The following is a 26,208-nucleotide window of genomic DNA, read 5'->3' as shown; positions in this document are numbered from 1 at the left end:
CTCAAATGACTGTTTTCATCTTAACCTATTCTTCTTCAACTTCCCTGAAGCTATTGAGGCCTCTCTCAAAATGGGGGAAGGAGGTTGAAGGACATGACCCAGCCTTATTCCAAAAATGATCCCTGCTCATATTTCAAATTTACATTCATGTTATCTTGAAGGTGAACAGGGATAGAATATACACAACCTCTATCCACTGACTGGATTTCTCTAATCTCAGTATCCCTTACCTTGCCTTCCATACATTCCCGTGTGCACCTCAAACCTAACTCCTCCCACCTCAACTGTATCTGCCTGAGAACTATCAGAAACTATAAATGATCCCAATAGAATACTTTTTTAAAAGCTGTTAAACACAATTTCTACATTAATTGCGATTAACTGGCATCTTTTACACAAGGGGCATTCTACTGTAAGTAATATGAAGAATTACATATCTGCCAAGATATTTCATGACAAATACTAATTCCAAAACTGTTAAAACACTAAAGAAGTTACACTACGGTGGCACCAAAATATAGGTGGTTACTGAGAATTATCATTTCTATGAATTTGAAAAGATTAAGAAGATAAAGTTTCTACTCTCTCAAAGAATATTTTACAAAAACATATTTTGATAGTATGGAGTAATAACAAACACAAATATCAATAAACAACTGTGTACAAAATAATTTATTATAGCATCATCTAAGTTGGCATTATTTTACAGTGAGTTCTTCCATTTGCAGCAATTATGAATCTAAAGAAATAGGGTAAAGGAAACCCATTTTAATTAGGACTGCTTCTCTAAATAAAATCTCCCTTTTTGAGTTTATATTTGCTTTAAGCAGTAATATTACAGACATATTTACATAGTTCTGAGACATACTGAGTGACTCCATTATTGTTTTCTATATAAGATACAACAAAAAACTACCTACCCCAAAATACTGTTCGATAATATAATGATTTAAGAGTTATGTTGATGATAGCTTAAATTCTCATTTTACTAAGAGATAAAAATGCTCTTAATAGTTAATGCACAGCTGCAAGAGTGACAGTGCTTCCTTTTTATTTGTATTCTACCCTATTTTACTCCCTTGAATCACACTTCTCACTTGTTAACACTCAAAACAAACCCAGTCAAGAAAGTGTAATTCTTGCATGAGGATCTTTAAGATATGCAAACTTATCAGTGAATTTTCATGATTAAGAGATAAACTAATTTTCTCATTCTCAGTCATCTATATAAAAGCAGAAAACCCTTATTCAATCAAAAAGTTCAATTTTTATGAGTATTAAAAACAAAATAGTAAATCAGGAAAAGACGAAAAAAAGGAACTTTAAAGAAAACCTTACTATCTACCAAGAAAAAATTTGTATTTTAAAATATAGTTAACACTTTAAAATAAAACCAAAAAAAAAAAAAAAAAAAAAAGCAAGCAAATTAACAACAATAAAACAAACCAATAAGACAGGGGATCAAAACACAAATCCTGAGACCAGGTGCTAAAGAAAATAATACAGGAAGGCTATATATGACTTTCATAAAAAATTCTCACTGTGATAGAGAAATGACAGCAGTTACCATAGTGCTGATCATTTGGAAACTGAAGAAAACTATACAAGTATAAATAAGTAATTTTAGGAGATATTCATGTAAACTGGAAGGATCCAATAAAGACTAAAACAAGCTTACAGAAAACTCCATTTAAAAATTCTATTCAAATATTTCTTTCATATCTATGTTAAAATGCACGCTGGAAAAGAAACCCTGATGTGAATTCAGAATTGAGTCTGTAGGAATCAACATTCTATGAGATTTCAAATTTCATTTGCCAAGACATCATAGTTAGCTGTATGGTTCAGTGCCACACGAGGACTATGGACTTCATTCGCAGCAGGCAGGAAAGCAGATGTAAAAGGAAACAGGTTGTGACAGGCCATCCTATATTCTTCATACTGGGAATTACAGTTTCCAAAGCTGCCATCAAGCAGTGCCTCAGAAACCTTCAATAAAGTCTAATGAAACAAAGGGAAAATAAAGAAAAATTAAAAGTTAATAATGACTTTAATCAAAAGATGCAATTTGTTAATTAAGCCAAGAGAAAGAAAAGGCTTCACTCTAAAATAACTTCTTATTACCTACAGTAAGTAATCCCCTCTTGAAAGAATTTTTAAAACCAACTCTTCAAGGCCTTAAAAAAGGCAGTAAAATCTAATACTTAAAAAAAGAACCTCTAAAATTGTGATCACTGAAAATGAAACTGTCCTTTATTAATAAAAAATAACGTACATTTAATGAGTGCTTACTATATTTCAAGCACTAAGAACTTCATGCTTTACCAGTTAACTCTTAAACTGACTTTGAGATAGGTAGAAGTCTACTTTCGTTTTTAACTTCAAAATAAGGACAAGAAAGCTAAAAGGTAACTTGTATAAAGTCACACAGCTAATAATTGGTGAAGCTGAAATTTATATCCCGGCATAACTCAAAAAACCTACTTAAGAATTTATGTTATAAAGACAAATGCTTTGTTAGATCACTCAGTAACCATAAATAAGTCCATGAAAATTCTTACCTTTACATTTTTATCTTTTATAGTTTCATCCAGTCTAGTGGCTATAGCAATTGCTTTCTCTTGCCTTGACTTGTCCAGAAAATACATCATTTTAGCACCTGAAATTCCATGGCATTTCAAGATGAATACACTCTAATAAGGCTTATGTTTCAATCTGACTTATACTAACCAGCAACTTAAAATATGGTTTCAAGTGTTAATCAGTGGGGAGCTGAAGCTGACTCCCACTAGTTCAAATTGTAATTTCTCTTCAAAACCTTCTATTCACTGACATCCCACTGACAGCCTGGGACCACAATGACAGTACTGATGACAAAACACAACAAATCAGAACTTTTTTCTTCAAACAGTGATGGTTATAAAACATTTACCAGAGGAACACTGACTTAATGACTTCCTTTCCTTTAGAGAGTTTTGTTATTCTTCAAAATGTAAATTTAAAGTAGTATTTCAGGGCATCAATCAACATTTCAGCCAAAAACCTAAGAAGATGACATCCAAAACTAAAATATCTAAGGAAAATTTATTGTCATATAGAGGAGTATGGTTGGAGAAAAGGGGAAAATGTATACTCATGAAGAAAATAAGTAATTTTTAAAAACTACTTCTAAATGAAACCCAGTTTATATTTCTGCTGTAAATTACAAAGTGTACATTCTATATTCATTTTTCTATTGCATTATTAATTTATATTGATTTAAGTAGCTTTTTGTATATTATGGGTTTTTTATTTATTTTTTGGTCTGTTACAAAGCTCTAATTTTTCCCCAACTGGTCTTTTGTCTTTCTTTATGGTTTTCTATGTGGTGAAATTTTTCTCTTCCTTAGATTTTCATATAATGTTTAGAAAAGTATTTCCCACAAGTAAAAAGAAATGCTAATGGCCATTATCCTTTTTTCTTGAAGAGAAATTCTCCTCTGCTCTTACTACTAAGAAATGAAATTTTTCAAGAAATTGTCTTTTCACAGATACCAAAACTGAGAAGTTTTTCTTTATCAAAAACGTTTAAGTTAAAAATGTTTAACTATATGGCTTATAGCATAATTATGGTATGTATCCAGGTTTCCTTTATGCCATATTGTCATCTTGTGAATTTGTACAAACTGCCTAAAATCCTTCTCATAAACCAGACATAAATAAATACTCAAGAGAGAAAATACATAAACTAATAAAGATTCAAGAAAAGGGGTCTGGGGTTGTAGCTCAGTGGTAGAGTGCCTGCCTAGCTCGTGTGAAGTACTGGATTCGATCCTTAGCACTGCATTAAATAAATAAATAAATAAATAAATATATATATATATATATATATAAATTATGTCCATCTGCAACTAAAAAAAAATTTTATATTCAAGAAAAAATAAATCACTCATAACCATAACACCCAATGGTAAATTAATATTAGAGCTTTGTTACATACTTCCTTTCAGTCTTTTTGTCAAATGTATTTTTACGTGATTGAGATTATATATTCAATTCTGCATATACATTATAAAAGCATTTACCACTGTTACTACAAACCCTTTGAATAAACATTACTTAAAATGATGACCTAGAAATAGACAGTATTGCCTTCTACCAAACTATCAGTTTCCCCTATTACAGGACATTTATGACATTTGTTCCCATTCTTCTTTCCCCCATACTTACAAATAGCTATCTTTGTACTTAAAGATCTTTGATTTTCTAAAGTTAGTTAGAAAAGTGTGACTACTAAATCAAAAGTCACAAGAAATGTGCAGTTCTTGATAAGAATGACAAATTACTAAGTGGCTAGGCCAATTAGCAAAGAGCAAAGTATAAAAGTGATTGACTGGCCATGTCCTCACCATATTTTTAAAAATTTATTTTTATTCATTGTACACGAATGGGATAAAACTTTACATTTCTCTGGTTGTACACGATGTAGTCACACCATTGATGTAATCATACCTGTACATAGGGTAATGATGTCTGTCTCATTCCATTATCTTTCCTTCCCCCCGACCCCTCCCCAACCCTCATTTCCCTCTACTCAATCCAACATTCCTCCATTCTTCCCTGTCCTCCTCCCTGCCCCAGTATTGTATCAGCATACACTTGAAGAAATTTCTGCTACTCTGAAAGATACAAATGGTATTGTGTTCATTTCTTTGTTTTCTAATAATCAATGAGGCTGGATATCTTTCCAAATGTTTGTTCTGCACCACATTCTTTTTTCCATAAACATGTTAACCATGGCAGTTTCTGATTACAAACCTGAAAGCAGATGCTGAAGAGAGGTAGTGTTATGTTTGAGAAAATCCTCGTTAAAATTTTCTAAATCTTTGTTGACAAATATTTTCTGCATTTCTTGAGATAGAACTTTGTTCACAATGTCTGGAAGATTACTGTGATCAGACACTACAAAAACAGAAATGTTTGATTTTTTGTTTTTCATCTGTCCTTTGAAAAAAATCAGTTATAAAACCTTTGTATTAGTGTTAAGTTTGATATATTTTATAAAGCATAGTAAAAATATCACTCCTTTGGATTATAAATACATTCTAGTCTTAAAAACACTAATTTCTAGCATTTTTTGTTAACATTTAATTTATAGATATCTTCATTTAAATATAAGCATTACCTTTTTATTGCTTTACATTGTTTGAAGATTCTTTAATGTCCAAATAAATGGAAGACAGTTCATATTTGCTTCTCAATACAATAAACATTACTTTTTTATACTTACCAGATTTGGAAAATTTAATTAAACATTCATGTAACCAAGGGTCATTACTGTTGATGGCAAAAGCTCGTTTGACAGACTGCAGCATTAACAGAAACTTTCCTGTATCAGGGAAAAAAAAAAAAAAAGCATTGATATTTGTAATTTTGTTCACTTTAACATTACTTAAACTCAAAAACAAAATGTTAATCTTTTTTTCAACATTTGTAGCAAAATTCAAAGCTGATTTGGGTTACCAAAGATACTTTTTGCTTTCCAAAGGAAAGCTTGAGAAATCATGAAAAACTGCTTCAGGTAAACAATCTGCATGATTATTCAAACTCTTTTTGTTTGGATTTGATTGAATGTTCTAATATATTACCCAGCAAGTTTTTATTTTGTCTTGTTTTGTTTTTTACTGGGGATTTAATCCAGGGGTGCTTTACCACTGAGCTACATCCCTGGTCCTTTTTGTTTTTTTATTTTGAGACAGGGTCTCACTAAGTTGCTGAGGCTGGCCTTTCAGAGCCATAAGTATTATAGGTGTGTGCCACTGCACCTGGCCCCAGCAAGTTTTGAACAGCAAAGGAAAAGGGGATAAATAGCCTTTGTAGAAAGTCAAGATGAAACTCTTAAACAAAAATAGATCTGACAAAGATTACCCTGAATATAATCACCAATATAATTAAGGATTAAAAACTGAAATTAATAACTAGGGGTGTGGCTCAGTGGGAGAGCTCCTGAGGTCCTGAGTTTGATCACAAGCACAGCAAAGCAAACCAACAAACAAAAAAACCTTCTTATTTATTACCTTTTCTAAAATATATTTCAAATGCTAACAGATGGGTGTCAATATTATCAGCGACAAGGTTCTTAAGAGGTATAAGGAACTTGATGGCTTCTTCTAGTGGATTTTCTACCTATTTTAAGAAGCAGAAAGGAAAAATTCTATATTTAAAAACATCGAAACAAACCACCCCTGAAATTTCATATTAACACATATCTAAAGTAATTTAGAGTTCTTACTCAAATAAGCAAGAAAACATTTAAAAACTATCACCTATAAATTAATTCAGTGTATAGTCAATAATTTTCAACACAGATACAAGCTGTATTTTTTCTATGACAATAAAATCAAAGCAATTTTATAAAGATTAAAAAAAAAAAAAAACCTACTTAAAATTGTTCCACAGACTAGGAAATGATATACCAAGTACTGACAGTTTCTTATAAATACTACAAACATCTAAAGAAGACAAATCTAACAGCATTTCATAATTTTAAAAAATGGCAAATTTTAAACACATAATAGTAGATTTACAGTGAATAAATCAGAAAGTTAAGTATTTCCCTAATTATGGTCCTAAAATAATATTTACACTTTAAAAAACCTGGGTATGAGATGAAATGTATGTCTTTCTAGCTAAACATCTAATAAGACATATAAAATCAACGATCCCACATGTCACAGACAATTGTATTGTTGCTGCAACAAATAACCAAAACTTTCGTAGCTTAATACAAACTTCTTATCTTGCAATTCTAAAGATCAAAAGTTCCACATGTATCTACCTCACTGTGCTTGAAAACTGTCAGCAAGTCTGCCCTGCCCTTTGGAAGCTCTAGGGAAGAATCCACTTACATGTCTTTTTCTGCTTCTCAAGGTTGTCGACATTCCTTAGCTTATAGCCCTTTTCCTACATACTGAAAGTCAGCAATGACAGGGAAAGTCCTTCTCACATCATATTCCCCCGATCTCTTCTGTGTTTCTCCTCACTTTCAAGACCCAGTCTGATCACACTGGGTCACATGAATAATCCAGGCTAATCTTTCTATCTTGATTTCAGTCAATTACAACCTTAAACTCCAAGTGAAATCTTACTTTCTCTTTGCTATGTAAGGTCACACATTCATAGGTTCTGGGGTTTAGAATACAGACACTTTGGGGGGTCATTACCCTGGCAACCATAATTCTATATATATTTTGTATTAGTCAAAACGTGCATATTGTCATACAAAGATAATTAATGCTATATTTATGACCTTGAAACATTGCAAATAGCTTCTTTCTGATATACAGATTTAAAAAAATTTGTTTATGGCCAGAACAGAACCAAACAGCATAAATTTTACCAAATAATAGTAACAGTAAACTTATATTACCCTTTCCAGTTTATCAGGTATAAGTTCTTCCTTAAGACCACTGGTTTCTTCTTCTTCTTCATCTCTTTTTTTCTTTTGACTTTTTTGTTGACGTTCCCTTTCCGCATGTTTTCTCTCTTCTTCTAATTTAGCCTTTTTCTGAGCTCTTCTCTGTTTGCTAAGCATTTTCTTTAATTCTTTAGTTGAAAGGTTTTCTATAAATAACCAAATGAATAAAAATCTCTAAATGCTATATGAAAATAGAAATGAAAGCTTAGGAATTAGCTTCCATATTACTGTTTTTAAATATTACTAGATATTAACATTCTAGTGAATAAAAAGCTGTACAGATATTCTCACTAGCACCTTCCTTTCTTCTTTGTAGTGCTGGGGAAAGAATCAAGATGCACTTTTACCACTGAGCTGTATTTTCTGCCCTTTTTACTTTTTGAGAGAGGATCTCACTAAGTTACCCAGACAGGCCTTGAAAAGGTGATCCTCCTGCCTCAGACTCCAAAGTAGCTGGGATTACAGGCATGCACCACAGTGTCCTGCTCAGGCATTCTTACTTTCATTAAAGTAAGTACAAGAAGTTTTACGAATATGTATTTTTCCCTAAAGAGTTCAAAACTATTTTCAGTTATAACTTTAAAGAAACCAGCTCATAGACATTTCTATTTTTCCTGAACTGATCCTGCTGAAGATAAAAATAAGAAAGACTGCAAGTCATTCCATTAGAGTGACTGAGAAGCACCAGCTACAGAGTATCAACCCACTCACTTTTTAATGCATCAGTTATCTAATATTGTTCTCACATCCACTTGATAATACACTTTTTTTCTTAAATGTTCTTTTGATTATACAAATATATTGGGAAGCATGAGATAAGTTGATACACATTGTGTGATGATAACCTTAAACATCTGACATGCATTTTTCTAAGTACTGTTTTTACTAATGACACTCTGAAATTTGATGCTCTTTTCAAATCTTTTTAAAGCAAGTTCTTTTTCAGTTACCTGAATTTATTTCTTGTTGTTTGCTTTCACTGGTTAGAGGATTATCATATAATTTCAAGTATATTTCAATTGCTGATCGAGCAGCTTTGAAATAAAAGGAATGTCTTCTGAGAATATCTTCTAATCTCAAAAGGTCAACATAGGCACGAAGGGTCATCTTTCTCATGCAGTATGTATGGAAGTCAAATTGATCATCGGTTATCTCAAAAAAATGCTTAAAAACAAAACCACAAAATTATACCTTACATTTATGTCAATAACTTCTGCTTTTTGAAAGAAAATTATTAAAAGTCAAAAAAAAAAAAAAAAACAATTTTAAGAATCACAATTTCACTTGATTGCTCTCTCCCATTTTAACATTATAAAGGAATTCAATTTGAAATTTCTCTTCCTAGAATTCACCCCCACTCCATATAAACTGTGTTTCGTGATGATACTCAGCTTCTATGCTGATAAGTCAAATGATCAGGTTATTTTTAAAAATCTAGGTATTAGTACATATTGATAGTTTAGTCTTAATAAAATATTTCTCCTCTGTATTCACTAAAAACCAACAAGACAGAGTTAAACAGAACTCCAAATGAAGACTAAATATATATTTAGGTTCAAAGTAAATGTTACAAATCTAACTGATCTAATCAGTTCTGAGCTTAGGCAGGGCTTATTATCTCTATCCCCCCTCTGTGGCACAGGGCCTAACCCGTAGCAAACATTCAATAAGCACAATATCTGCCAACTCTCAAGAGATAAGCTGCTCATCAGGCATGTGAACTTGAACAAGTCTTTTAATTCTCTAGAGCATAAATTATTTAATTGAGTAGGAATAAAGATATTACACAATTTCATGAGGTTGTTAAGGACCAAATAACCCATTTTAAAGTTCATTCTCAACAGTAAAGTTCTATACACAGACCATTATGGTTCTCTTTCTCAATAAAGTAATCACATCTACCCATATTCATTTTATGGGAGTTTCTTAATCTCAAGTCTACAAATAAACAAGGATAGTAACTTCTTCCTAATGATAGAGCTCAAAGCTTTCATTCAATTTTCAAAGGACCATGGATCCCAAAGAAATTAAGAACTAATTCCTTCCATTGAAAAGAGAAAATTAATCCCCTAGCCCTACAAAACAATTTTATAATTCTCTCCCCTGGATGCATTTCTACCTCTGATTCTTTTCTTCCCCCTTCAGCTTCTCCAAAATCATTCAGAAAAGGGAATGATTCAAAACGCCAATGTGAATCAAGCTTTTCTACTACTTCATGTTCCCTCCATCATGAGGTGTCTAGTAACTCACTATGCAGGACACATTAGCAACTGTCCACAACCATTTGTTAATTTTAGTTATCCTGGTTATTAGAAACACACTATACATATTACAGTAAGTACCTGAGATTATAAGAGAAGAATTCTAAGATAACAAGAATAGAGGTACAGTGTGGAGGACAAGAAATAGAAAAGTGAACATTTCACATTAGTTCATACTTATTACTAAGAAATCGTGCTTTAAGGATATTATATTTGAAAGCTATTCATTCCAGCAATAAGACAAACTCATGAATAATAACTCTAACTTGGTTTTATTTTTTTAAAAAATCGAAGGGTTACATAGTCCATAAAGCTGTTAGTGGTTTTCCTTAATGTAAGTTATATCTAATACCGTTATGATACTGACTGAGGAAAAATGGCAGTACTAAAAGTCATGCAACGCACAATGAGATGAAAAAACCTAAAAGATTACAAGGCATTTTGTAAGCTGAGAAATGTATAAAAGGCAGATTACCAGCTTCAAGAAATATTCCTAGCAGCTTAAGTAGACATAGATTTTAGGGCAAGTCTCGGAGGAAGCATGAAACCACAAACATTTAAGCCGCCTCTTTATCAGTAACAGCCCATAGGCTGCCTCTCTCCAGTTAATGTCTTCCGTAAACAGGGTAACAAGTTTATCCCAGTTTGCCAGAAAGCTTTCCCAGTTTTTCCATTGAAAGCACTATGTCTCAGAACCATTCACCCAATAGCAAATATGAGTAGTTAATACTATAGAGTAAGCTCACGGAGGTAAAAAGAATATACCAGAAAAAGGATACCACAGCTATGATTTATTCATACTTTTTTGCTTTGGAAGAAAAGACAGTATTGCAAACTACTACATAAACAAATTATCTTGAGTTGATCTTTTTTTGGCATATAGACACAGAAGTTACAAACATAGTACTAAGGAACTATATATCCTCCCCTCAGTCTCCCTCAAAGTTTACAGCTTACAAAACCACAGTGCAATATCAAAACAAAGAAATTGACACTGGTACAATGTGTGTATACAGTTCTGTGTGAATTATTATCATATGTAGACTCATATAACCCCTACCACAATCAGTAACTACTCCATCACCACAAAGCTCTCCTTTGTACTGTATCTTGGATTGATTTTTTTAGTCTTGAAATTTCTAAAACATAAACATTTGCTAGATAATGGAAAACAGACAAAGTTAGTTTCACTACACTTTGGGGTCAAACACCAAGGGCATGATGAGATCATCTATCAGCTCACTACAAAAAACTAGGGTATCCAAATCTTAATATACAGCTCATTCCCTAAACTCTTTCTCCTTCATCTTAAACACTAGTGTTCTCTTTTTCTCCCCTGTCCCCATTCTTTTTGGGGAGCTGCTGGCAGAAACTGATGAAACTGTCCAAATAAGATTTGAATCAAATTAAGTCAGCAAAGAATTAAGAAGTCATTCACAGCTTTAGAGTATATTTACTTTAGGAGTTCTGTATTGGACCCTCTCTTTTCTCCTGCCCATCATTTCTCAGCATTCCCAGACAAGACTAGAAAGAACTTCTACATGGAAAAGCAACAAAATCCTCTGGATTTAAAAGTAATAACAACTAGACAAATAAGCAACTTTCTTTTATAGAGAATCTGTCATGTGTCAACAATAGAAAACACACAGACAACCCCACATAATTGTGGTTATCTGACACTAGACAAAGAGTAAAGATAGTCCTTTTAGCAAATGATGCTGGGTAAACTGGAAATCCATATGCCATAGAATGAAATTTAACCCCTACCCTGCACAAAACTCAATTCGAAGTGGATCAAAGATCTAGGAATTAAGACCAGAAACACTGCACCTGCTAGAAGAAAATGTAGGCCCCACACTACAACATGTCAGCTCATGAACTGACTTCCTTAACAAGACTCCTAAAGCATAAGAAGTAAAAAAAGAAAAGAAGTCAATAAATGGAATGGTATCAAATTAAAAAGCTTCTTTGTAGCAATTTATAGCAAAGGAAACAATCAAGAGCCTGAAGAGAGAGCCAACAGAATGGAAGAAAATCTTTGTCATCTGCTCTTCAGACAGGGCATTAATAGCCAGGATACACAAAGAACTCAAAACACTTAATACCCAAAAAAAAAAAAAAAAAAAAAAAATCAATGAATGAATCAATAAATAGTTGAAGCAAATAAAATACTTCTCAAAAGAAATACAAATGATCCACAAGTATATGAAAAAATGTTCACCGTTTCTAGCAATTAGAGAAACGCAAATTAAACTACATTAGATTCATCTCATTCCAGATAGAATGTTAATTATCAAGAATACAAGTAACAGTAAATGTTGGTGAGGATATGGAGAAAAGGGTATACTTACACACTGTTGGTGGGTGTGCAAACCAGTGCAACCACTCTAGAAAGCAGTATAAAAATTTCTCAAAAAAATGGAATGGAACCACCATATGACCCAGCTACCCCACTCCTCAGTATATATATAAAGATACTACAGTGACGTAGATACATCAATGTTTATAGAGGCACAATTCACAACAGCCAAGCTATGGAACCAACCTAGGTGCCCTTCAACAAATGAATGGATTAAAAAAAAGTGTGTTTGTGTGTATGTGTAAATGACTTTATGGCATTTGCTGGTAAATGGATAGAACTAGAGATTATCATGCTAAGTGAAATAAGCCAGTCCAAAAAAAGTCAAATGCAGAATGTTTTTTTTTTTTTTTGATACTCAGAAGCTAATCCAAAATAAGCAGAGCAGGATGTTAAAATAAAAAGAACAGAAGAAACATCATTCTCGTAGACAAAGGGAAATGAAGGGAAGGCAGGAGGGTTGGGATAGGGAAAGTTAGTGGAATAAATCTGATCTAACTTTCCTATGTACATATATGAATGTACCACAATGAATCTCATCATCTACAAGACACTGATTAAAAAAAAAAAAAAAAAAAAAAAAAAAAAAACTACAACAACAGAAAGATCAGTAGAGCAGAGGGAAGGGAACAAAAGGGCGGGAGGTGAAAAGGGCAAGGGAAAGGGGAAATACTGGAGACTAAATTAGAACAAATTATATTCCATGCTTTTATACTTATGTCAAAATGAATCCTATATAGCATGTATAACTAAAAAGAACCAACAACAACAAAAAAGGAAATCTTTAAAATCTATAATGCACAAGGCATTCTCAACACAAAGAATACAAGATTTCTGCTTTCCAGGAATATGTCCCTTTCATGGGCTGTGTTCCCCCTCAACTCCAAAAACGTTGTATTTCCAGCCCCCATTACCACAGAATGTGAATGTACTTGGAGAGCTCTGTTAAAGAATTAATTACATTAAAATGAGGTTCATTAGGGTTTTAATTTTAGTCCAATTAAAAAAAAGAAAGCAAGCAAGCATGTGTCAATAAAGATTAAGATGCAACGGGTTTTTATCTATCAGAAATCCTAGATCAGGGCTGGGGTTGTGGCTCAGTGGTGAAGCACTTGCTTAGCATGCATGAGGCCCTGGGTTCAATCCTCAGCACCACATAAAAATAAAATAAACATACTGTATCCACCCACAACTAAAAAATAATTATAAAAAAGAAATCCTAGATCAAAGAGTTAGAAATATATTACTGTCCTGTTTTGAATATAAATCAGCACTGCAATAATGAGAATTCGATTGTTTGCTTGTTAATTTAATGGTGCTGAGGACTGAACCCAGGGCCTTGTGCATGCACGGCAAGCACTCTAACAACTGAGCTATATCCCCAGTCCTCAAATATTATTTTAAAAGGAAAAGAAAGAAAATAATTCTTGAAAGACAAAAATAGTTTAAGATGTTATTCTAAACAAGTTTATCAAGGTTTTCTGGTTGGGTTACATAACTTTTATGTATATTCTTAAAATCCTACTAGAAGGGCAAGATGAAGACAGAAGAGGCACTACAATGAACCATACTAGAATTCTAATATTTCAAATTAAATTACTAAGAGCTCATAGCAATATATATCCTTGCTGAAAGTGCCTTTGATGAAAGAATTCTTGAAGGCATTTTTTTTAATTTAAAATATTTTTTAATTTGGAATCAGGTCTCACTAAGTTGCACAGGCTGGCCTGGAACTTGTGATCCTCCTGCCTCAGTCCCTAGTAGGTGGGATTACAAGTATGTGCCACCACACCTGGCTTGAAAGAGTTTGTTTTTTTGTTTGTTTGGTTTGGTTTTCTGTTGTTTATTTGGCAGTATTGGGGTTTAAAACTAGGGTCTTGAGACTAGGCAAGTGTTCTACCACTGAGCTACATCCCAATCCTTTTTAAAAAATTTTATATTGAGACAAGGTCTTGCAAAATTGGCCAAGCTGCTCTCCTCAGTAGTTGAGATTACAGAAGTATGCAACCATGTCCCACTTGAATGAATTCTTGGGAGACAAAAGTAAGGCCTAGTCAGTACTTGTTTCTAATTCACTTTTACACACACACACACACACACACACATATATTAGTTGTCAATGGGCCATTATTAATTTATATGTGGTGCTGAGAATCAAACCCAGTGCCTCACACATGCTAGGCAAGTGCCCTACCACTGATCTACCACCCAGGCCCTCTCATTTATTTCTATAAAAAGGTATATTACAGAGTTTTATTTTTGGAAGATGTTCATTTCCTCATTAAATATTTAAAACCCAAGCATAAAGTAACTCTTGTAGATACTTATAATAAATCTCAGAAATTTATAATTACTTCTAAATCCTTTCAATGACATCAAGAATTTTCTTTTAGATTATATTAATTTTATTAGAAATTACACAGCATTAAGTTTTCAGTCAATAAATATTTAGTGACCCTATTTGCACTAAACATGCTTCTACAAATAACCACATATGTAAAATACACATAATAAAAAGAGTTGTCATTTTTTCCATATTTTTAATTGGTGCATTATAATTATATATAATGGTGGGATTCATTGTTACATATTCATACATACACATGATATAACAATATAATTTGGTGACTATCATTCCCCATTATTTATTTATAGCATGGCTATGTTCATTATAAAAGATTAGCTTACAGGTGGAAAAGTAGGCTCTTTTCTTATCTGTTTCTAGATCTTCCTATTTTCAAATGCCAACAGTAAACTCTGAAAAGACAGTTAAAGTATCTAGCAATTACAATTATGTAACATCACATAACTGTAGCTATGAGATGACATAATTGTAATTATGAGAGAGTGATTGCTGCCATGTTTTAATTTCTGGCACCAAGGATTTCTTGGAACTTTTTCTTCAAAAATGTTTTCTACTAATTAAATCATTTATTGAGGAAGTTTACCTGATATTACAGAATTTTATTCCACACTACTCAACCAAAATCACTACAAATTAAGGGAAAATAATCCAAACAAAACATAGTAATAAATCTACTTGTATCCTAGCAATTCTCAAAAAACAACAGAAAGAATAAAGCAATATAGGCACTAATAAGAAAAAAAATGGGATTTAAATTTGAGATGTTCACAATTATAATAATCCTGAAGATATTCAAATTTCACTTAAAGAGAAAATTTGGCTAAGTTCCTAGTTACAGTTTTGTGAAATTACTAATCCATAAATACCTAACAGCCTCTTCGTTCAGAAAACAATTTACTTCTCTCTGGAAATGTCCTGGTTAATAAAAATGTATTTTTCCTTAATAATAAACAGGACACTTAAAATGAGGGCATCTTAGCGAGTGCCTAAACATAGCTTTATCACAGAAATGAGACCTCATTTAAACTAAAATGCTTGGCTACTTCACATGTCTTTCAAGGGCTTTACATTTTTCAAGGAGAAAATGAGAAAGATTTTCCCTGGAGATAGAGCTATCAAGGTTTAAAAGGGCAGGAAAAACAAAAACAAAACAAAATAACAGAGCATTTCTATAACGCCTCTGGTATAATCCTACTCCGATTCCCATCAGAAGCCACCCCGTAAGATATGGCCTTCTTTTTTGGTAACCTCAGAAAGTTCACATGGGAAGAAGGCCAAAGTGACTGCCATGGTGCAGACATCAGGCTCACCTGACTACGATGCCTGTGGTTTTATACTGCGTCAGCAGGGGAAGAGTGGAAGAGTGGTGCCGAGTGCCCCCACAACTGAGGGCTGCTGAGGACTGCCTCAGGGGTGCATTTGCGGCTCTTTTCCTCCTGTGGTCCATGTGGAAGGAGAGTGCTTCAGAGATGACAAAGAACAGGAAAACAAAAATTCACACAAAGGAAAAGAAAAGTCCCCTCTCTAAGGCACATCACACACACAGTTCTAAAGGCAAGTAATAAAATAAACCTGCAAACTGGCCATAGATTTCTGTACAGAGTACCGAATGCAAGAACAAATATCCTGGGAAGACGAACTGGAGAGAGGCTGACTACGGACCAGATCCTGACATTTAAAAGGGAAAAGAGGTTGCCATCAACTGTGTGTCCTCCTAGGCTAGTGATGAAAATCAAAAAATGGCCCCATCAGGAAATAGAAATTTTGACCTATGTTAATAATAGCAATAATAGTTTACTAAATTAATCTTCTTTCTTCAGACAAAATATATAGACATGTCAAAGGTGTAACCATTTCAGGATCAAAAAAGTAATCATTTGTTCACAACTTCTGAATGTTAGGAATATTAAAGACTGAGAACCATCTTCACAATGAAGCTGTCAAAGTAGAAGAGGTAGATGATCCCAAGTAGAAATCTACCTGCTTTTCTTGTCACCTGACAAGAAAACTGAAGGAGAAAACTGAAGTCAAAATTCTAACAACTTACCCTCTCTATTTCATGGCATTTTTTCAAGGCATCCCCAAATCTCTTTAGGCGCTGATAAGCTGAAATGCATTCTGTCTGAAACCACATACACTGCATTTCATTTAGATTTTCCATAGCAGATGTTCCTTCCTGAAATGGAAGCATTCATAACTATGGGGGGCAAGCAATAACAGACAGAACCTAAAATTCTCATTTTAGGCTACAAGTATTATTAATAGTAGCAATTAGCAAATATATTAATGTGCTTCCAAAGGTTCCTATTGGTTTTAAATTATATAATATCTTATTTATTCAGTTTTGTTGGGGTATTCAATACTTTGCTTTATAAGAAATTCTAGATTACTAAAAAGTTTAGTGTTTAAGTACCAAGCTTTTATTTAAACTCTTCAAGGCAATCCTTAAGTTTTACCTATCTTCTGCCTTTCTTTTTCTTTTTTCTTTTTTTCCTATTACTTAACCTTTCCTTTCTAACTCAGGGTCACTATTATACACATCAAATACTGTTGAATCTCTTAGTAACAGTTGCAATGAAGTTTATCAGTTTCCCAGTCTCCTTCATCCAAGTTAGGCTATATGTTGTCTCTTTCTTTGTCCCTGCATATCTGCTTCTAACAACACTCTCTTCTTTGCAGTGTGCTAACAAAACCAACCAAATTTGTTAAGAATATTTGTTAATTCAGCTAGCACAGAAGCACATGTTCATAATTCCAGCAACACAGGAGGCTGAGGCAAGAGAATCAGAAGTTCAAGGTCAGCTTCAGCAACTTAACAAGACCCTGTCTCAAAATAAAAAAATAAAAAGAATTAGGATCTAGTTCAGTGATAGAGCACCCCTAGGTTCAATCCCTAGTACTTTGATGAAGGAAGGGAGGAAGGGAGGAAGGGAGGGAGGGAGGGAGGGAGGGAGGGAGGGAGGGAGGGAGGGAGGAGAAAGGAAGATGATTTGTTAATTCAGTCTCAGTGGTAATTCTGAGAGGAGTGTAAGACACGAAGTACCTAGTTTCAGTGCTAGGGCACCAGAATTTTGTCAGTTTAGGAGAATATTTTATTTGATTTGACTTTTTGTGGTACTATGGGTTGAACCCAGGACCTCACACATGCTAGGCAAACACTCTACCACTGCACTACACCCCCAGCTCTTTTATTACTTTATCTTAGAGTCTCACTAAGCTGCCCAAGCTGGCTTCAAACTTGTGATCCCCCTGCCTCAGTCTCCAAAGTAGTTGGAATTAGAGACATGCCACTGTGTCTGACTATTAGAGAGTTACTTTAAATACATGTGTATGACCCCAGAAAGATGGCAAAGGTGAAAAAAAAAAATTTCAGTCTTCGGTTCTTTTTACCCCCATTTCAAGTTATCAGCTCAATTCTTATGATTCATTAGAAGCCTTAAAACTGATTATCTCTGGGCGAATAGAATTATGGATATATTTTATTTCTTCTTTATGACTGTGTATATTTTCCATTTCTTGATGTTTCCATGTTTTTATGAGAAAATTACTTCTGCTTCAAAGAGATTACCAAAAAGAATTACCAAACATGCATGAGCAACTCTCTACAATTCTAAACTGTGAAAAAATCTTTAAGGAGGAAACATGAGGACTTCACTCATTCATTAGCAAGCAAATACAAGGGTCATTAGCAATATCCTTCCCCTGACTCAAGGTGTTATGCACTACACATTACAGATTCACCTAACCAATATGTCAACATTATTAAACTGAACAAGCTCTCTGTATAACATGACAATTTGTCAAAAGTGGATAACCAGAGGCAATTATGTTGAGAAAGGTAAGCCACAGGTTTTGGTGACTACTATGCTTAACCAATTGCTTTCAACCTTCTTAGTCTCCTATGCCTACGAAGACATATCCAAGTTGTCTATTGTCTTTTAAGTCACTGTGGACTTATTTAACTTAAGAAGTTTTATACACTCATTTTTAACTGTTCTTTACTTATAATTCCTACCTTGGACTTACAGATGGTACTTTTCTCTAAAAATGCAAATTCTTTTATGCCTATTCGTTGTATTTTTTTTCTAATTTTCATACCAATGTGTAATGGAAAGGTCACTGAAGCACTTGAATCCTAGCACTATTTATGATGTGACCAAACATGTTTTAAATATCCTCTTTAGAACTTCTTCAATTACCTTGCTGCAAAGTATCATGCACCTAAATAAGTGCTATATGAATATAAATATTATTACCATTTTTCTAATTTTATTTTCTCTCCTAATACATATCTTACTTGCTATTCCTCTCTCCCAACATGACTTGTCTTTGTACCTGCTATCAATGCTATAGCATCTGGAGTTTTAAAGGCACTAATTATTGTAGTTTCTGCTACACAACTCTGGCTGATTTAACACAACAAGGTTATTAGAATCAAAGATACTTGAAGTAGAATCCTGGCTCCAAATGAATAACTAGCTGGGTGTTCGTGACCTCTCTAAACATCTTAACTGTAATATGGGATTAAATAAGATCATGTATACAAAGTACTTAGCTCATTAATTAAAAGTATATTAAAGCTACTTTTATATTTCTCCTCACAAATGTTAAGCAAATTATTAGCATTACTGTAAATACTGGATGTTAGGCTGGCTCATACGAATGAAAATCTTTTTTATAAGAAACAATAAATGTTCTACAGGTATGAACTTTAATAAAAATGAGAGAAAGGGAGAGAGGGAAAGTGAGGACATATACGCACGAGTGTGTGTGTGTGTGTGTGTGTGTGTGTGTGTGTGTGTGTGTGTGAAAATCATTTGTCAATACCTAGTCATTTCTGACTTAAGGTTCAGTCTAGTTAATGGGTATGAAATGCTACTTATTATTACATTTTGCTGATGGTTACTGAAGACATCTTTTTGGTCATTCCAGTTTTCATTTCTTTAAACTAATTACTTACTCCCTTTGCCCAAACTTGCAGTGTTTTTTTTTTTTTTCTTTCTGAGTTTTTATTTTTATATTTGTTTATATGATATCATTTTTCCAAGTAGTTAAATTATCACAACAGAAGATCAAGCTAGTCTGTAGCTCCTAAATTATATGAGGTTTCCTCAAACATCTAGGTGGTACACACTGGTGCTGATACATCTGTAATACCTTAGCATCACAGAACACAGCATTAACCTATTTTCATCCTAAGAACTTACTGGCAAACACAAACACTAAAATCTTTCAATTTGCATATAATATGATTATCTGGAGATGCAAGTTATTTATTCCAAATGGAAATCAAACATACAAATATGGTTCCTTCATTATGCTCAATATCACATTTAATGTGCATTGTGCAATTATTTCAGTGAATTCTTTGGAGTTCTTTATAAACTCTTTGTCATTCTCCAATCCTCCCTGTTTATTTTCTTACTTTGCTTATGGTTATTTTGTTATACATAACATTTATATTTTAATACAGTCAAGCTTATCAATTTTACTCATTTTATATTTTTGGTATTTTAAGAAATGCTCCAGAGTGACGGGATTTAAACAGTGCACACTGAATGCATAAAAAGAAGTAGTACACTGTACCCCATTAATATGTACAAATATTACTTGTTAATATAAATAAAAAAAACTAATCCTCCTTGCTCCTTTTAAAGAAAGAAAAAGAAAACATTTCCTTCTTCAAGAATAAGGAATAATTCTTCAGTGTAAAGACAGGCTCCTATATTTCTTCCAAAGGTTTGAAAGAATATTTAGATCTTTAATCCACTTAGAATTAATTTGTGTGCAACATAAGACAGAGATCTCATTTAATTTTTTTCAACATAAGTAATTAAATGCCCCTACAATATTTTTTCATCTCTAATTTTAAAACTACCTCTGTCTATAATACTTTCATAATTTAAAATGAAGTTTACATAGGGGATAGGGATTATAGCTTAAAGGTACAGCACTTGCCCAACATATGCAAGGCCTTGGGTTTGATCCCCAGCACTGCAAAAATTAAATAAATAAATCTAGTAGAAAAGTATGAAAAAATAGAGAAGGAAATAAAGGAAAGGAATGAACACTGAGCCCAATTTGCAGGGGCAGGAGTTTACAGGGATAACCAGGAACTGAACCCAGGGCTTTGCACATGATAGGCACATACTCTACCACTGAGATACATCCCCAGGCTCAAGCCCAACAATTTGAGAGAACTTAAATTCCAGAATGTAAAAGAGACCACTGGTGCACAAAAATTAGTTTCACAGAGTAGGGACTCTGAGCAGTTCTGAAGCTAGACAATATATATAAGAATTAAAGTCACAAATTACTAGGCAGATGAAGAACTTGACATATAAACCAAATTTTACATATTCAAGAGTATAGCATATTTTTTATATTTTAATCTTTTCAAAAAATTTTAGTTGTTGATGGACCCTTTTTTTTAAAAATCTTTTTATTCATATGTGGTGCTGAGGAGTGAACACAGTGCCTTGCAGATGCTAGGCAAGTGCTCTACCACTGAGGTACAGCCTCCAGTTCTATATTTTAATCATGCTATTGCTTTTAAACCATCCCCTTCCAGAAACACATAGACACTTACATGATTGTACAGTATCATATTTAGCACATGGGCTAAATAGGATTTTAAAAAATAACAGAAATGAATTCTTATGAACTGCAGTGGCAAACTTCATAAATCATCATAAAACTTAAGTTCAATTTTACTAATTCAGATAGTTACATGCTCATAAATGCCATTTCCTACCCTTGTGAACTTGGAGCACATTTCCTCTGCTTCTTTTATCATATTTGCTCGAAGCATGTACTTTGCACATTTAGAATTGATGAATCTATCAGCTGTGTCCAAAGACTGAGCTTCATCCATCCACTTTGCAGCTTCTTTGAGATTACCCATATGCTAGACAAGAGGAAAGCATTTAAAAAATCATAGCTATAGGCAAGAAAATACAGGTATAAGCAGGAAAAAATTATAAAAATGAATTAGAAATTTGACACCATTTCTATATAATTTATCTAGCACTGATTATACAAAGTATGTAACATAAAACCTCTTAGAGAATTATTAAGAGTATTAAGAAAATTGTATCAGGGTGACCTGGAAGTTATTACTCTATAGAAACAACTCCAAATGTTCTTAAAATGGCTGAATCTTCAACTATTCAAAAAATGTAAGACTTTACCTTGTAAATTTTTGCTTTCATATAGAATAATTCTATTAGAGTTGGAGTACTAGCAATTGCAGCATTAATATAATCGAGAGCCAAAGAATACTGCCCAAGTTTATCAAAGTGCTGTGCCAGGAAATACTGAACCCAGAGTAGAGTTGTTGGGGGCTCCTTCTCCCCATTCTCTGCAATCAAATAAATATAAAATTATTGTAAGGAAGAATACTAGGCAAAGCAAATCACATACTTTCATCCCCTAATTCATAATAAAATTAACAGGTATTATAATAATGAGTAAAAATTCAGCAAAAATTACCGGCTTCATCAAAAAGACGTATTACATCATCCCATGAAAATCAAAAGGTGGCAGACAGTCAAATAGAGATACAAAATTCTAGTTTGACAGGCTTCTAACCTCCCTCTTAAGAAATAATACAGGGGGGTTGGGGTTGTAGCTCAGGTAGAGAACTTACCTAGCACATGTAAGGCACTGGGTTCAATCCTCAGCACCACATTAAAATAAATAAATAAATAAAATAAAGTTATGAAAAACATTAGGAAAAAAACAGTACTGAGGAAAAGGACATATATCAAATATCATTCTGTGAAATCTCAGGCTAAAAGCAAAATGCAACAAGCTCAGAAAAGTCAAAAAAAGTAACTTGGAGAAGAGACTACCATTGCAAGACTTTACCCAAACTGCCAGGGCTTAGTATTTTCTATGCTTTAACACCAAATGAGAGAAACCCAAAGATGAAGGGTGTGATTCACCAGAAAAGAATATGCCCCCTAACAAGGTGGAAATATCTCTGCCATGTGACAAAAATATAAAAGAGAATACACAGCCCAAGTCCTCCAACAAAGCAGATACCTACAATTAGTTGAGCTCTATCCTGCTCCCCCATCCCATCTTATAACCTAAATCTATAGAAAACCAGATAAAGACATACCAAGGTCTCAAAACGAATTTCAGAAGAGAACATATCCGTCTAAAGTGAGGTAGAAAGAGTGAAATTATCCATACTACATGAGAACAGAAGGTCTCCTAGTTAAGCAATAAAATGACAAGACAAAAGAGCAAACACGCTATTAAATTAATTAAAACACAAATAACAAAGGTGGAACAGTTAAGCAATTATCCTGCTCCTTTTACAGAAATGTATTTTAAGGGAACTAAATATGTGATGAGATAAAATTCTTTGGAATACCAGGGCTATGGGTGTACTTCAACATAGAGCCCCTGCCTCACAAGTCTAGGGCCCTGAGTTCAATCCCCAGCACCGCCAAACAAAACAACAAAAGCAAAAACAAAACAACAACAACAAACAACAACAACCCAGCCAATAAATAAAGAAAAAAATGATCATCAGATCAGACAGATTCATCCAGAACCTTTTAATAGGCACATTAGGCTGACAAGTAATTCTGATCAATCTTAACATCAAAAAAGAGACAACTAGAATGCCTCATGACTCCTGATGTCATACATCAAGCACAAAACATCACCCGTAAAGCAGTCAAATAAAACCTGAATTCAATCAAGCCTATAAATTTAACTATCCATGTAATAAGAAATAGGAATGGCAGCAAAACATAAGTGATACCATGAGAAAGTCGGTCAAATCTAGAATACAGGACGTTCTACAAACAAATGACCTTTTAACAAAAGACATTTTTTAAAGGGAGGGGAAATTATTACTCTATATTAAAATAATTTAAGAATATAACTGAAGCCAAGCACAGTGGGCACTCCTGTAATCCCAGCAACTGGGGAGGCTGAGGCAGGAGAATCTCGAGTTCAAAACCAGCCTCAGCAAAAGCAAGGCACTAAGCAACTCAGTGAGACCTTGTCTCTAAATAAGATAAAAAATAGGGCTGGGGATGTGGCTCAGTGGTTAAGTCCTCTGAGTTCAATCCCTAGTACCAAAAAAAAAGAACATAACTGAATATAAAATGCAGACAATAACTGGATCTAGACTCAATAAAACAATTATACAAAGATTTCCTCTTGGATAATGGAAGAAATCTGAATGTTAACAAAGTATTAGATATTATGGTATGAAGTCAACTTTGTATGGTTTATTTATTTTTTTAATTTTTAAAAACAAGGTCTTTCTGGGGCTGGGGATGTAGCTCAGTGGCAAAACACTTGCCTAGCATGAATGAGGCCCTGGGTTCAATCCCCAGCACCACAAAAAAATAATAATAAATAAATAAATAAACAAACAAAGGTAAGGTCTCTATATGTTGCCCAGGTCGGCCTTAAATTCAAGATCCTTCTGCTTCAGCCTCCCAGGTCACTGGGATTACAGGTGTGCACCACCCTGCACAGCTAATCCTGTGTTTTAAACAGATATGTAGAAAGGTATTTACAGGTGCAACAATATGTGTGGAACTTGCTTTAAAAATATTCAGAGAAGAGGCTGGGTTGTGGCTCAGAGGTAAGTGCTCGCCTTGCGCATGTGATGCAGAGTTTGATTCTCAGCACCACATGAAAATAAATAAAAATAAAGGTATTGTGTCCACCTGTAACTAAAAAAATTTTTTTTAAATAATAATAATGAAGAATAATGACCTGGGAAAGTCACACAAAGAACCCAAACTAAAATTAGTTACCATCTGTGTGACTGAAAACATGCTAATTTTCTAAATTAAATTACTTTGATTTACAAATAGTTCTACAAATAGAGAAAACAAGACCAAATTACACATGCTTAAAAGTAATACAGAGTAAAAAAGTAGAGAATTTAGGGACTGAGAAAAATATATTCCAAGTAAACTGACTACATAATCTTGGACCTCTCAAGTCTGTTTCCTTGTGTTAAAATAGGGCTAACTCTCATTCACAGGATTATGGAAAATTTAAATTAAATAAGATTGAAAGTACTCTCATTTCATTCAAAAACTATTTAGTAAGTAGCTATTATGTAGTACACACATAATAAACATAAAATGGTATTACTGTGATTAACATTGGACTGAAATGAGAAATTAAATTTCAATTCAATCTAATTTAAACTTACCATAAGGACTAAAAAAGTCACACGTTTTAAGAGAGGCTTCATAATTAGTAACAAGTTCTTGGATTATAGAAACCTGTTAAAGAAACATATTTTTAACATTTATTTTGTTGAGTATCATGAGTACCATGCATAATTTTTATCTGTGTGTATACACACACACACACAAATATATATATATATATATTTTTTTTTAGTTGAAGACATTTTTATTGATAAGATTTAATGTGATTCAGAGAATAATGTATAACTTATTTCAGAACTATAAAGAAAACTATTAGGGTAACTGCTTCCTTCCCCTTCTCAATAAGACTTCAGGAAGGGGGTGAAAAAAAGAAAATACACTGCTGTCTTTATGGAAATTAAAACAGTCAACCTCAATAAATTCTCATCTCAAGAAGCAGTTTGATGTATTGAAGGTCAAATTATCACTACAACATGTATTTTTTGTCAACAAATACATTTGTATAATTTTATTAATTTTTTTGCCTTTCTGTATTGTGAAGCTAAAAGCCATCACATAAATATTCAATTTTCTAAAATGTCACTCCTGGAAAAAAAAGTCAAGTGAAATGATACAACATTTGAAAGGTATATGTGAGATTAAAAAATCAATGTTTTGCTTGTTATTGTTAGCAACCCTGGTAAAGGTTAGTAAGTAGAATCTATACTTAATATAAGTTTTTTTAATCCAACTTACTCTTCTGCATACTACTAAACTAAGGTCTAAAACATTAATTACTACTATGTGACCACGGGGACTTTAGACATTTTTATTTACAGAAGAACAATTACATATTTCTTCTCTTTCCCAGATCCTTCTACAAACTAAGAAAAATTTACTGAGGTTCCCCTGCCAATGAAGAACAGACCATGCATCATAAAGTCATAAACAGATTTTGATATACACAGATAGCTTCAAAAGAAATCTCTGCACATGTTCCATTTTCTGAAAGAAATACAGTATGATTTAATTAGTTTATTCTGAATCCAAATTAATTCACAAACCAAAAAGTCACAGAACAGCATCCATAAAGCTACTGACCATCCCAATAGTCAAAATTCTACCGACCATAATCTTGAGAAGAAGAAAAACTGTCAAATACTTCTCATGCCTACAAAGTATCTTCTCGATATGATGTTGCATTTTATGGCACAATTCATTAGTAAAATTAGGACAGGCAATGGGGAAAGAAGATATAAGATGGAGAAAACAGTGGAGAAAAATGTGAAACAGAAAAACAGGATGTGAAAAAATTTACACACACCAAATTTACAACATCAACAAAAGAATGCTCAAAGACACTAGAGTGGTATAAAATAGGTACATTCTTTTTAAAAAAATAAAGATTGTTTAATTTAAAAATAGTGGTTCTCACTCATGTGGAAGCTAAAAAGTTTACTTCACAAAAGTACACAATGGAATATTGATCACTAGAGGCTGGGATAGTAGATGGTAGAGGGAAGTAGATAATGTACTAAAATACAGTTAGGAGGATTAAGTTCTAAAGCTCTATAACAGAATAAGATAAAGTAAGGTGACTATAGTTCAGGAAAATTTATTATATATTT

The 26,208-nt window shown here is 33.2% G+C and overlaps 1 protein-coding gene across 9 annotated transcripts in view; it reads right to left on the bottom strand.

The window, feature by feature from the left end:
* Positions 1 to 654: 654 nt before the first annotated feature.
* The window catches only part of NAA16 (N-alpha-acetyltransferase 16, NatA auxiliary subunit), a 63,627-nt gene continuing 38,073 nt past the window's right edge, over positions 655 to 26,208 (bottom strand). For 3 of the 9 annotated variants that reach the window (XM_079136513.1, XM_079136518.1, XM_079136516.1), the window contains 11 exons: positions 24,640 to 24,712; positions 21,632 to 21,801; positions 21,196 to 21,348; positions 16,489 to 16,617; positions 8,407 to 8,620; positions 7,409 to 7,602; positions 6,057 to 6,165; positions 5,270 to 5,368; positions 4,798 to 4,941; positions 2,562 to 2,659; positions 655 to 2,001 (listed from right to left, as the gene is read on the bottom strand). In XM_079136513.1, the coding sequence (XP_078992639.1) occupies positions 1,804 to 2,001; positions 2,562 to 2,659; positions 4,798 to 4,941; positions 5,270 to 5,368; positions 6,057 to 6,165; positions 7,409 to 7,602; positions 8,407 to 8,620; positions 16,489 to 16,617; positions 21,196 to 21,348; positions 21,632 to 21,801; positions 24,640 to 24,712 (1,581 nt within the window). In that variant the 3' untranslated portion in view covers positions 655 to 1,803. Of the gene's footprint in view, positions 2,002 to 2,561; positions 2,662 to 4,606; positions 4,659 to 4,797; positions 4,942 to 5,269; positions 5,369 to 6,056; positions 6,166 to 7,408; positions 7,603 to 8,406; positions 8,621 to 15,751; positions 15,903 to 16,488; positions 16,618 to 21,195; positions 21,349 to 21,631; positions 21,802 to 21,842; positions 22,606 to 24,639; positions 24,713 to 26,208 lie in introns of those variants that run through there. The other 6 variants (XM_079136517.1, XM_079136515.1, XR_013763224.1 and 3 more) reach the window with 6 other exon arrangements.

The sequence above is a fragment of the Sciurus vulgaris genome (assembly GCF_902686455.1).
Source record: "Sciurus vulgaris genome assembly, chromosome: 4".
NCBI lineage: Eukaryota > Metazoa > Chordata > Mammalia > Rodentia > Sciuridae > Sciurus > Sciurus vulgaris.
The sequence above is the reverse complement of the archived record's forward strand: the minus strand, read 5'-3'. Positions and strand labels throughout refer to the sequence as shown.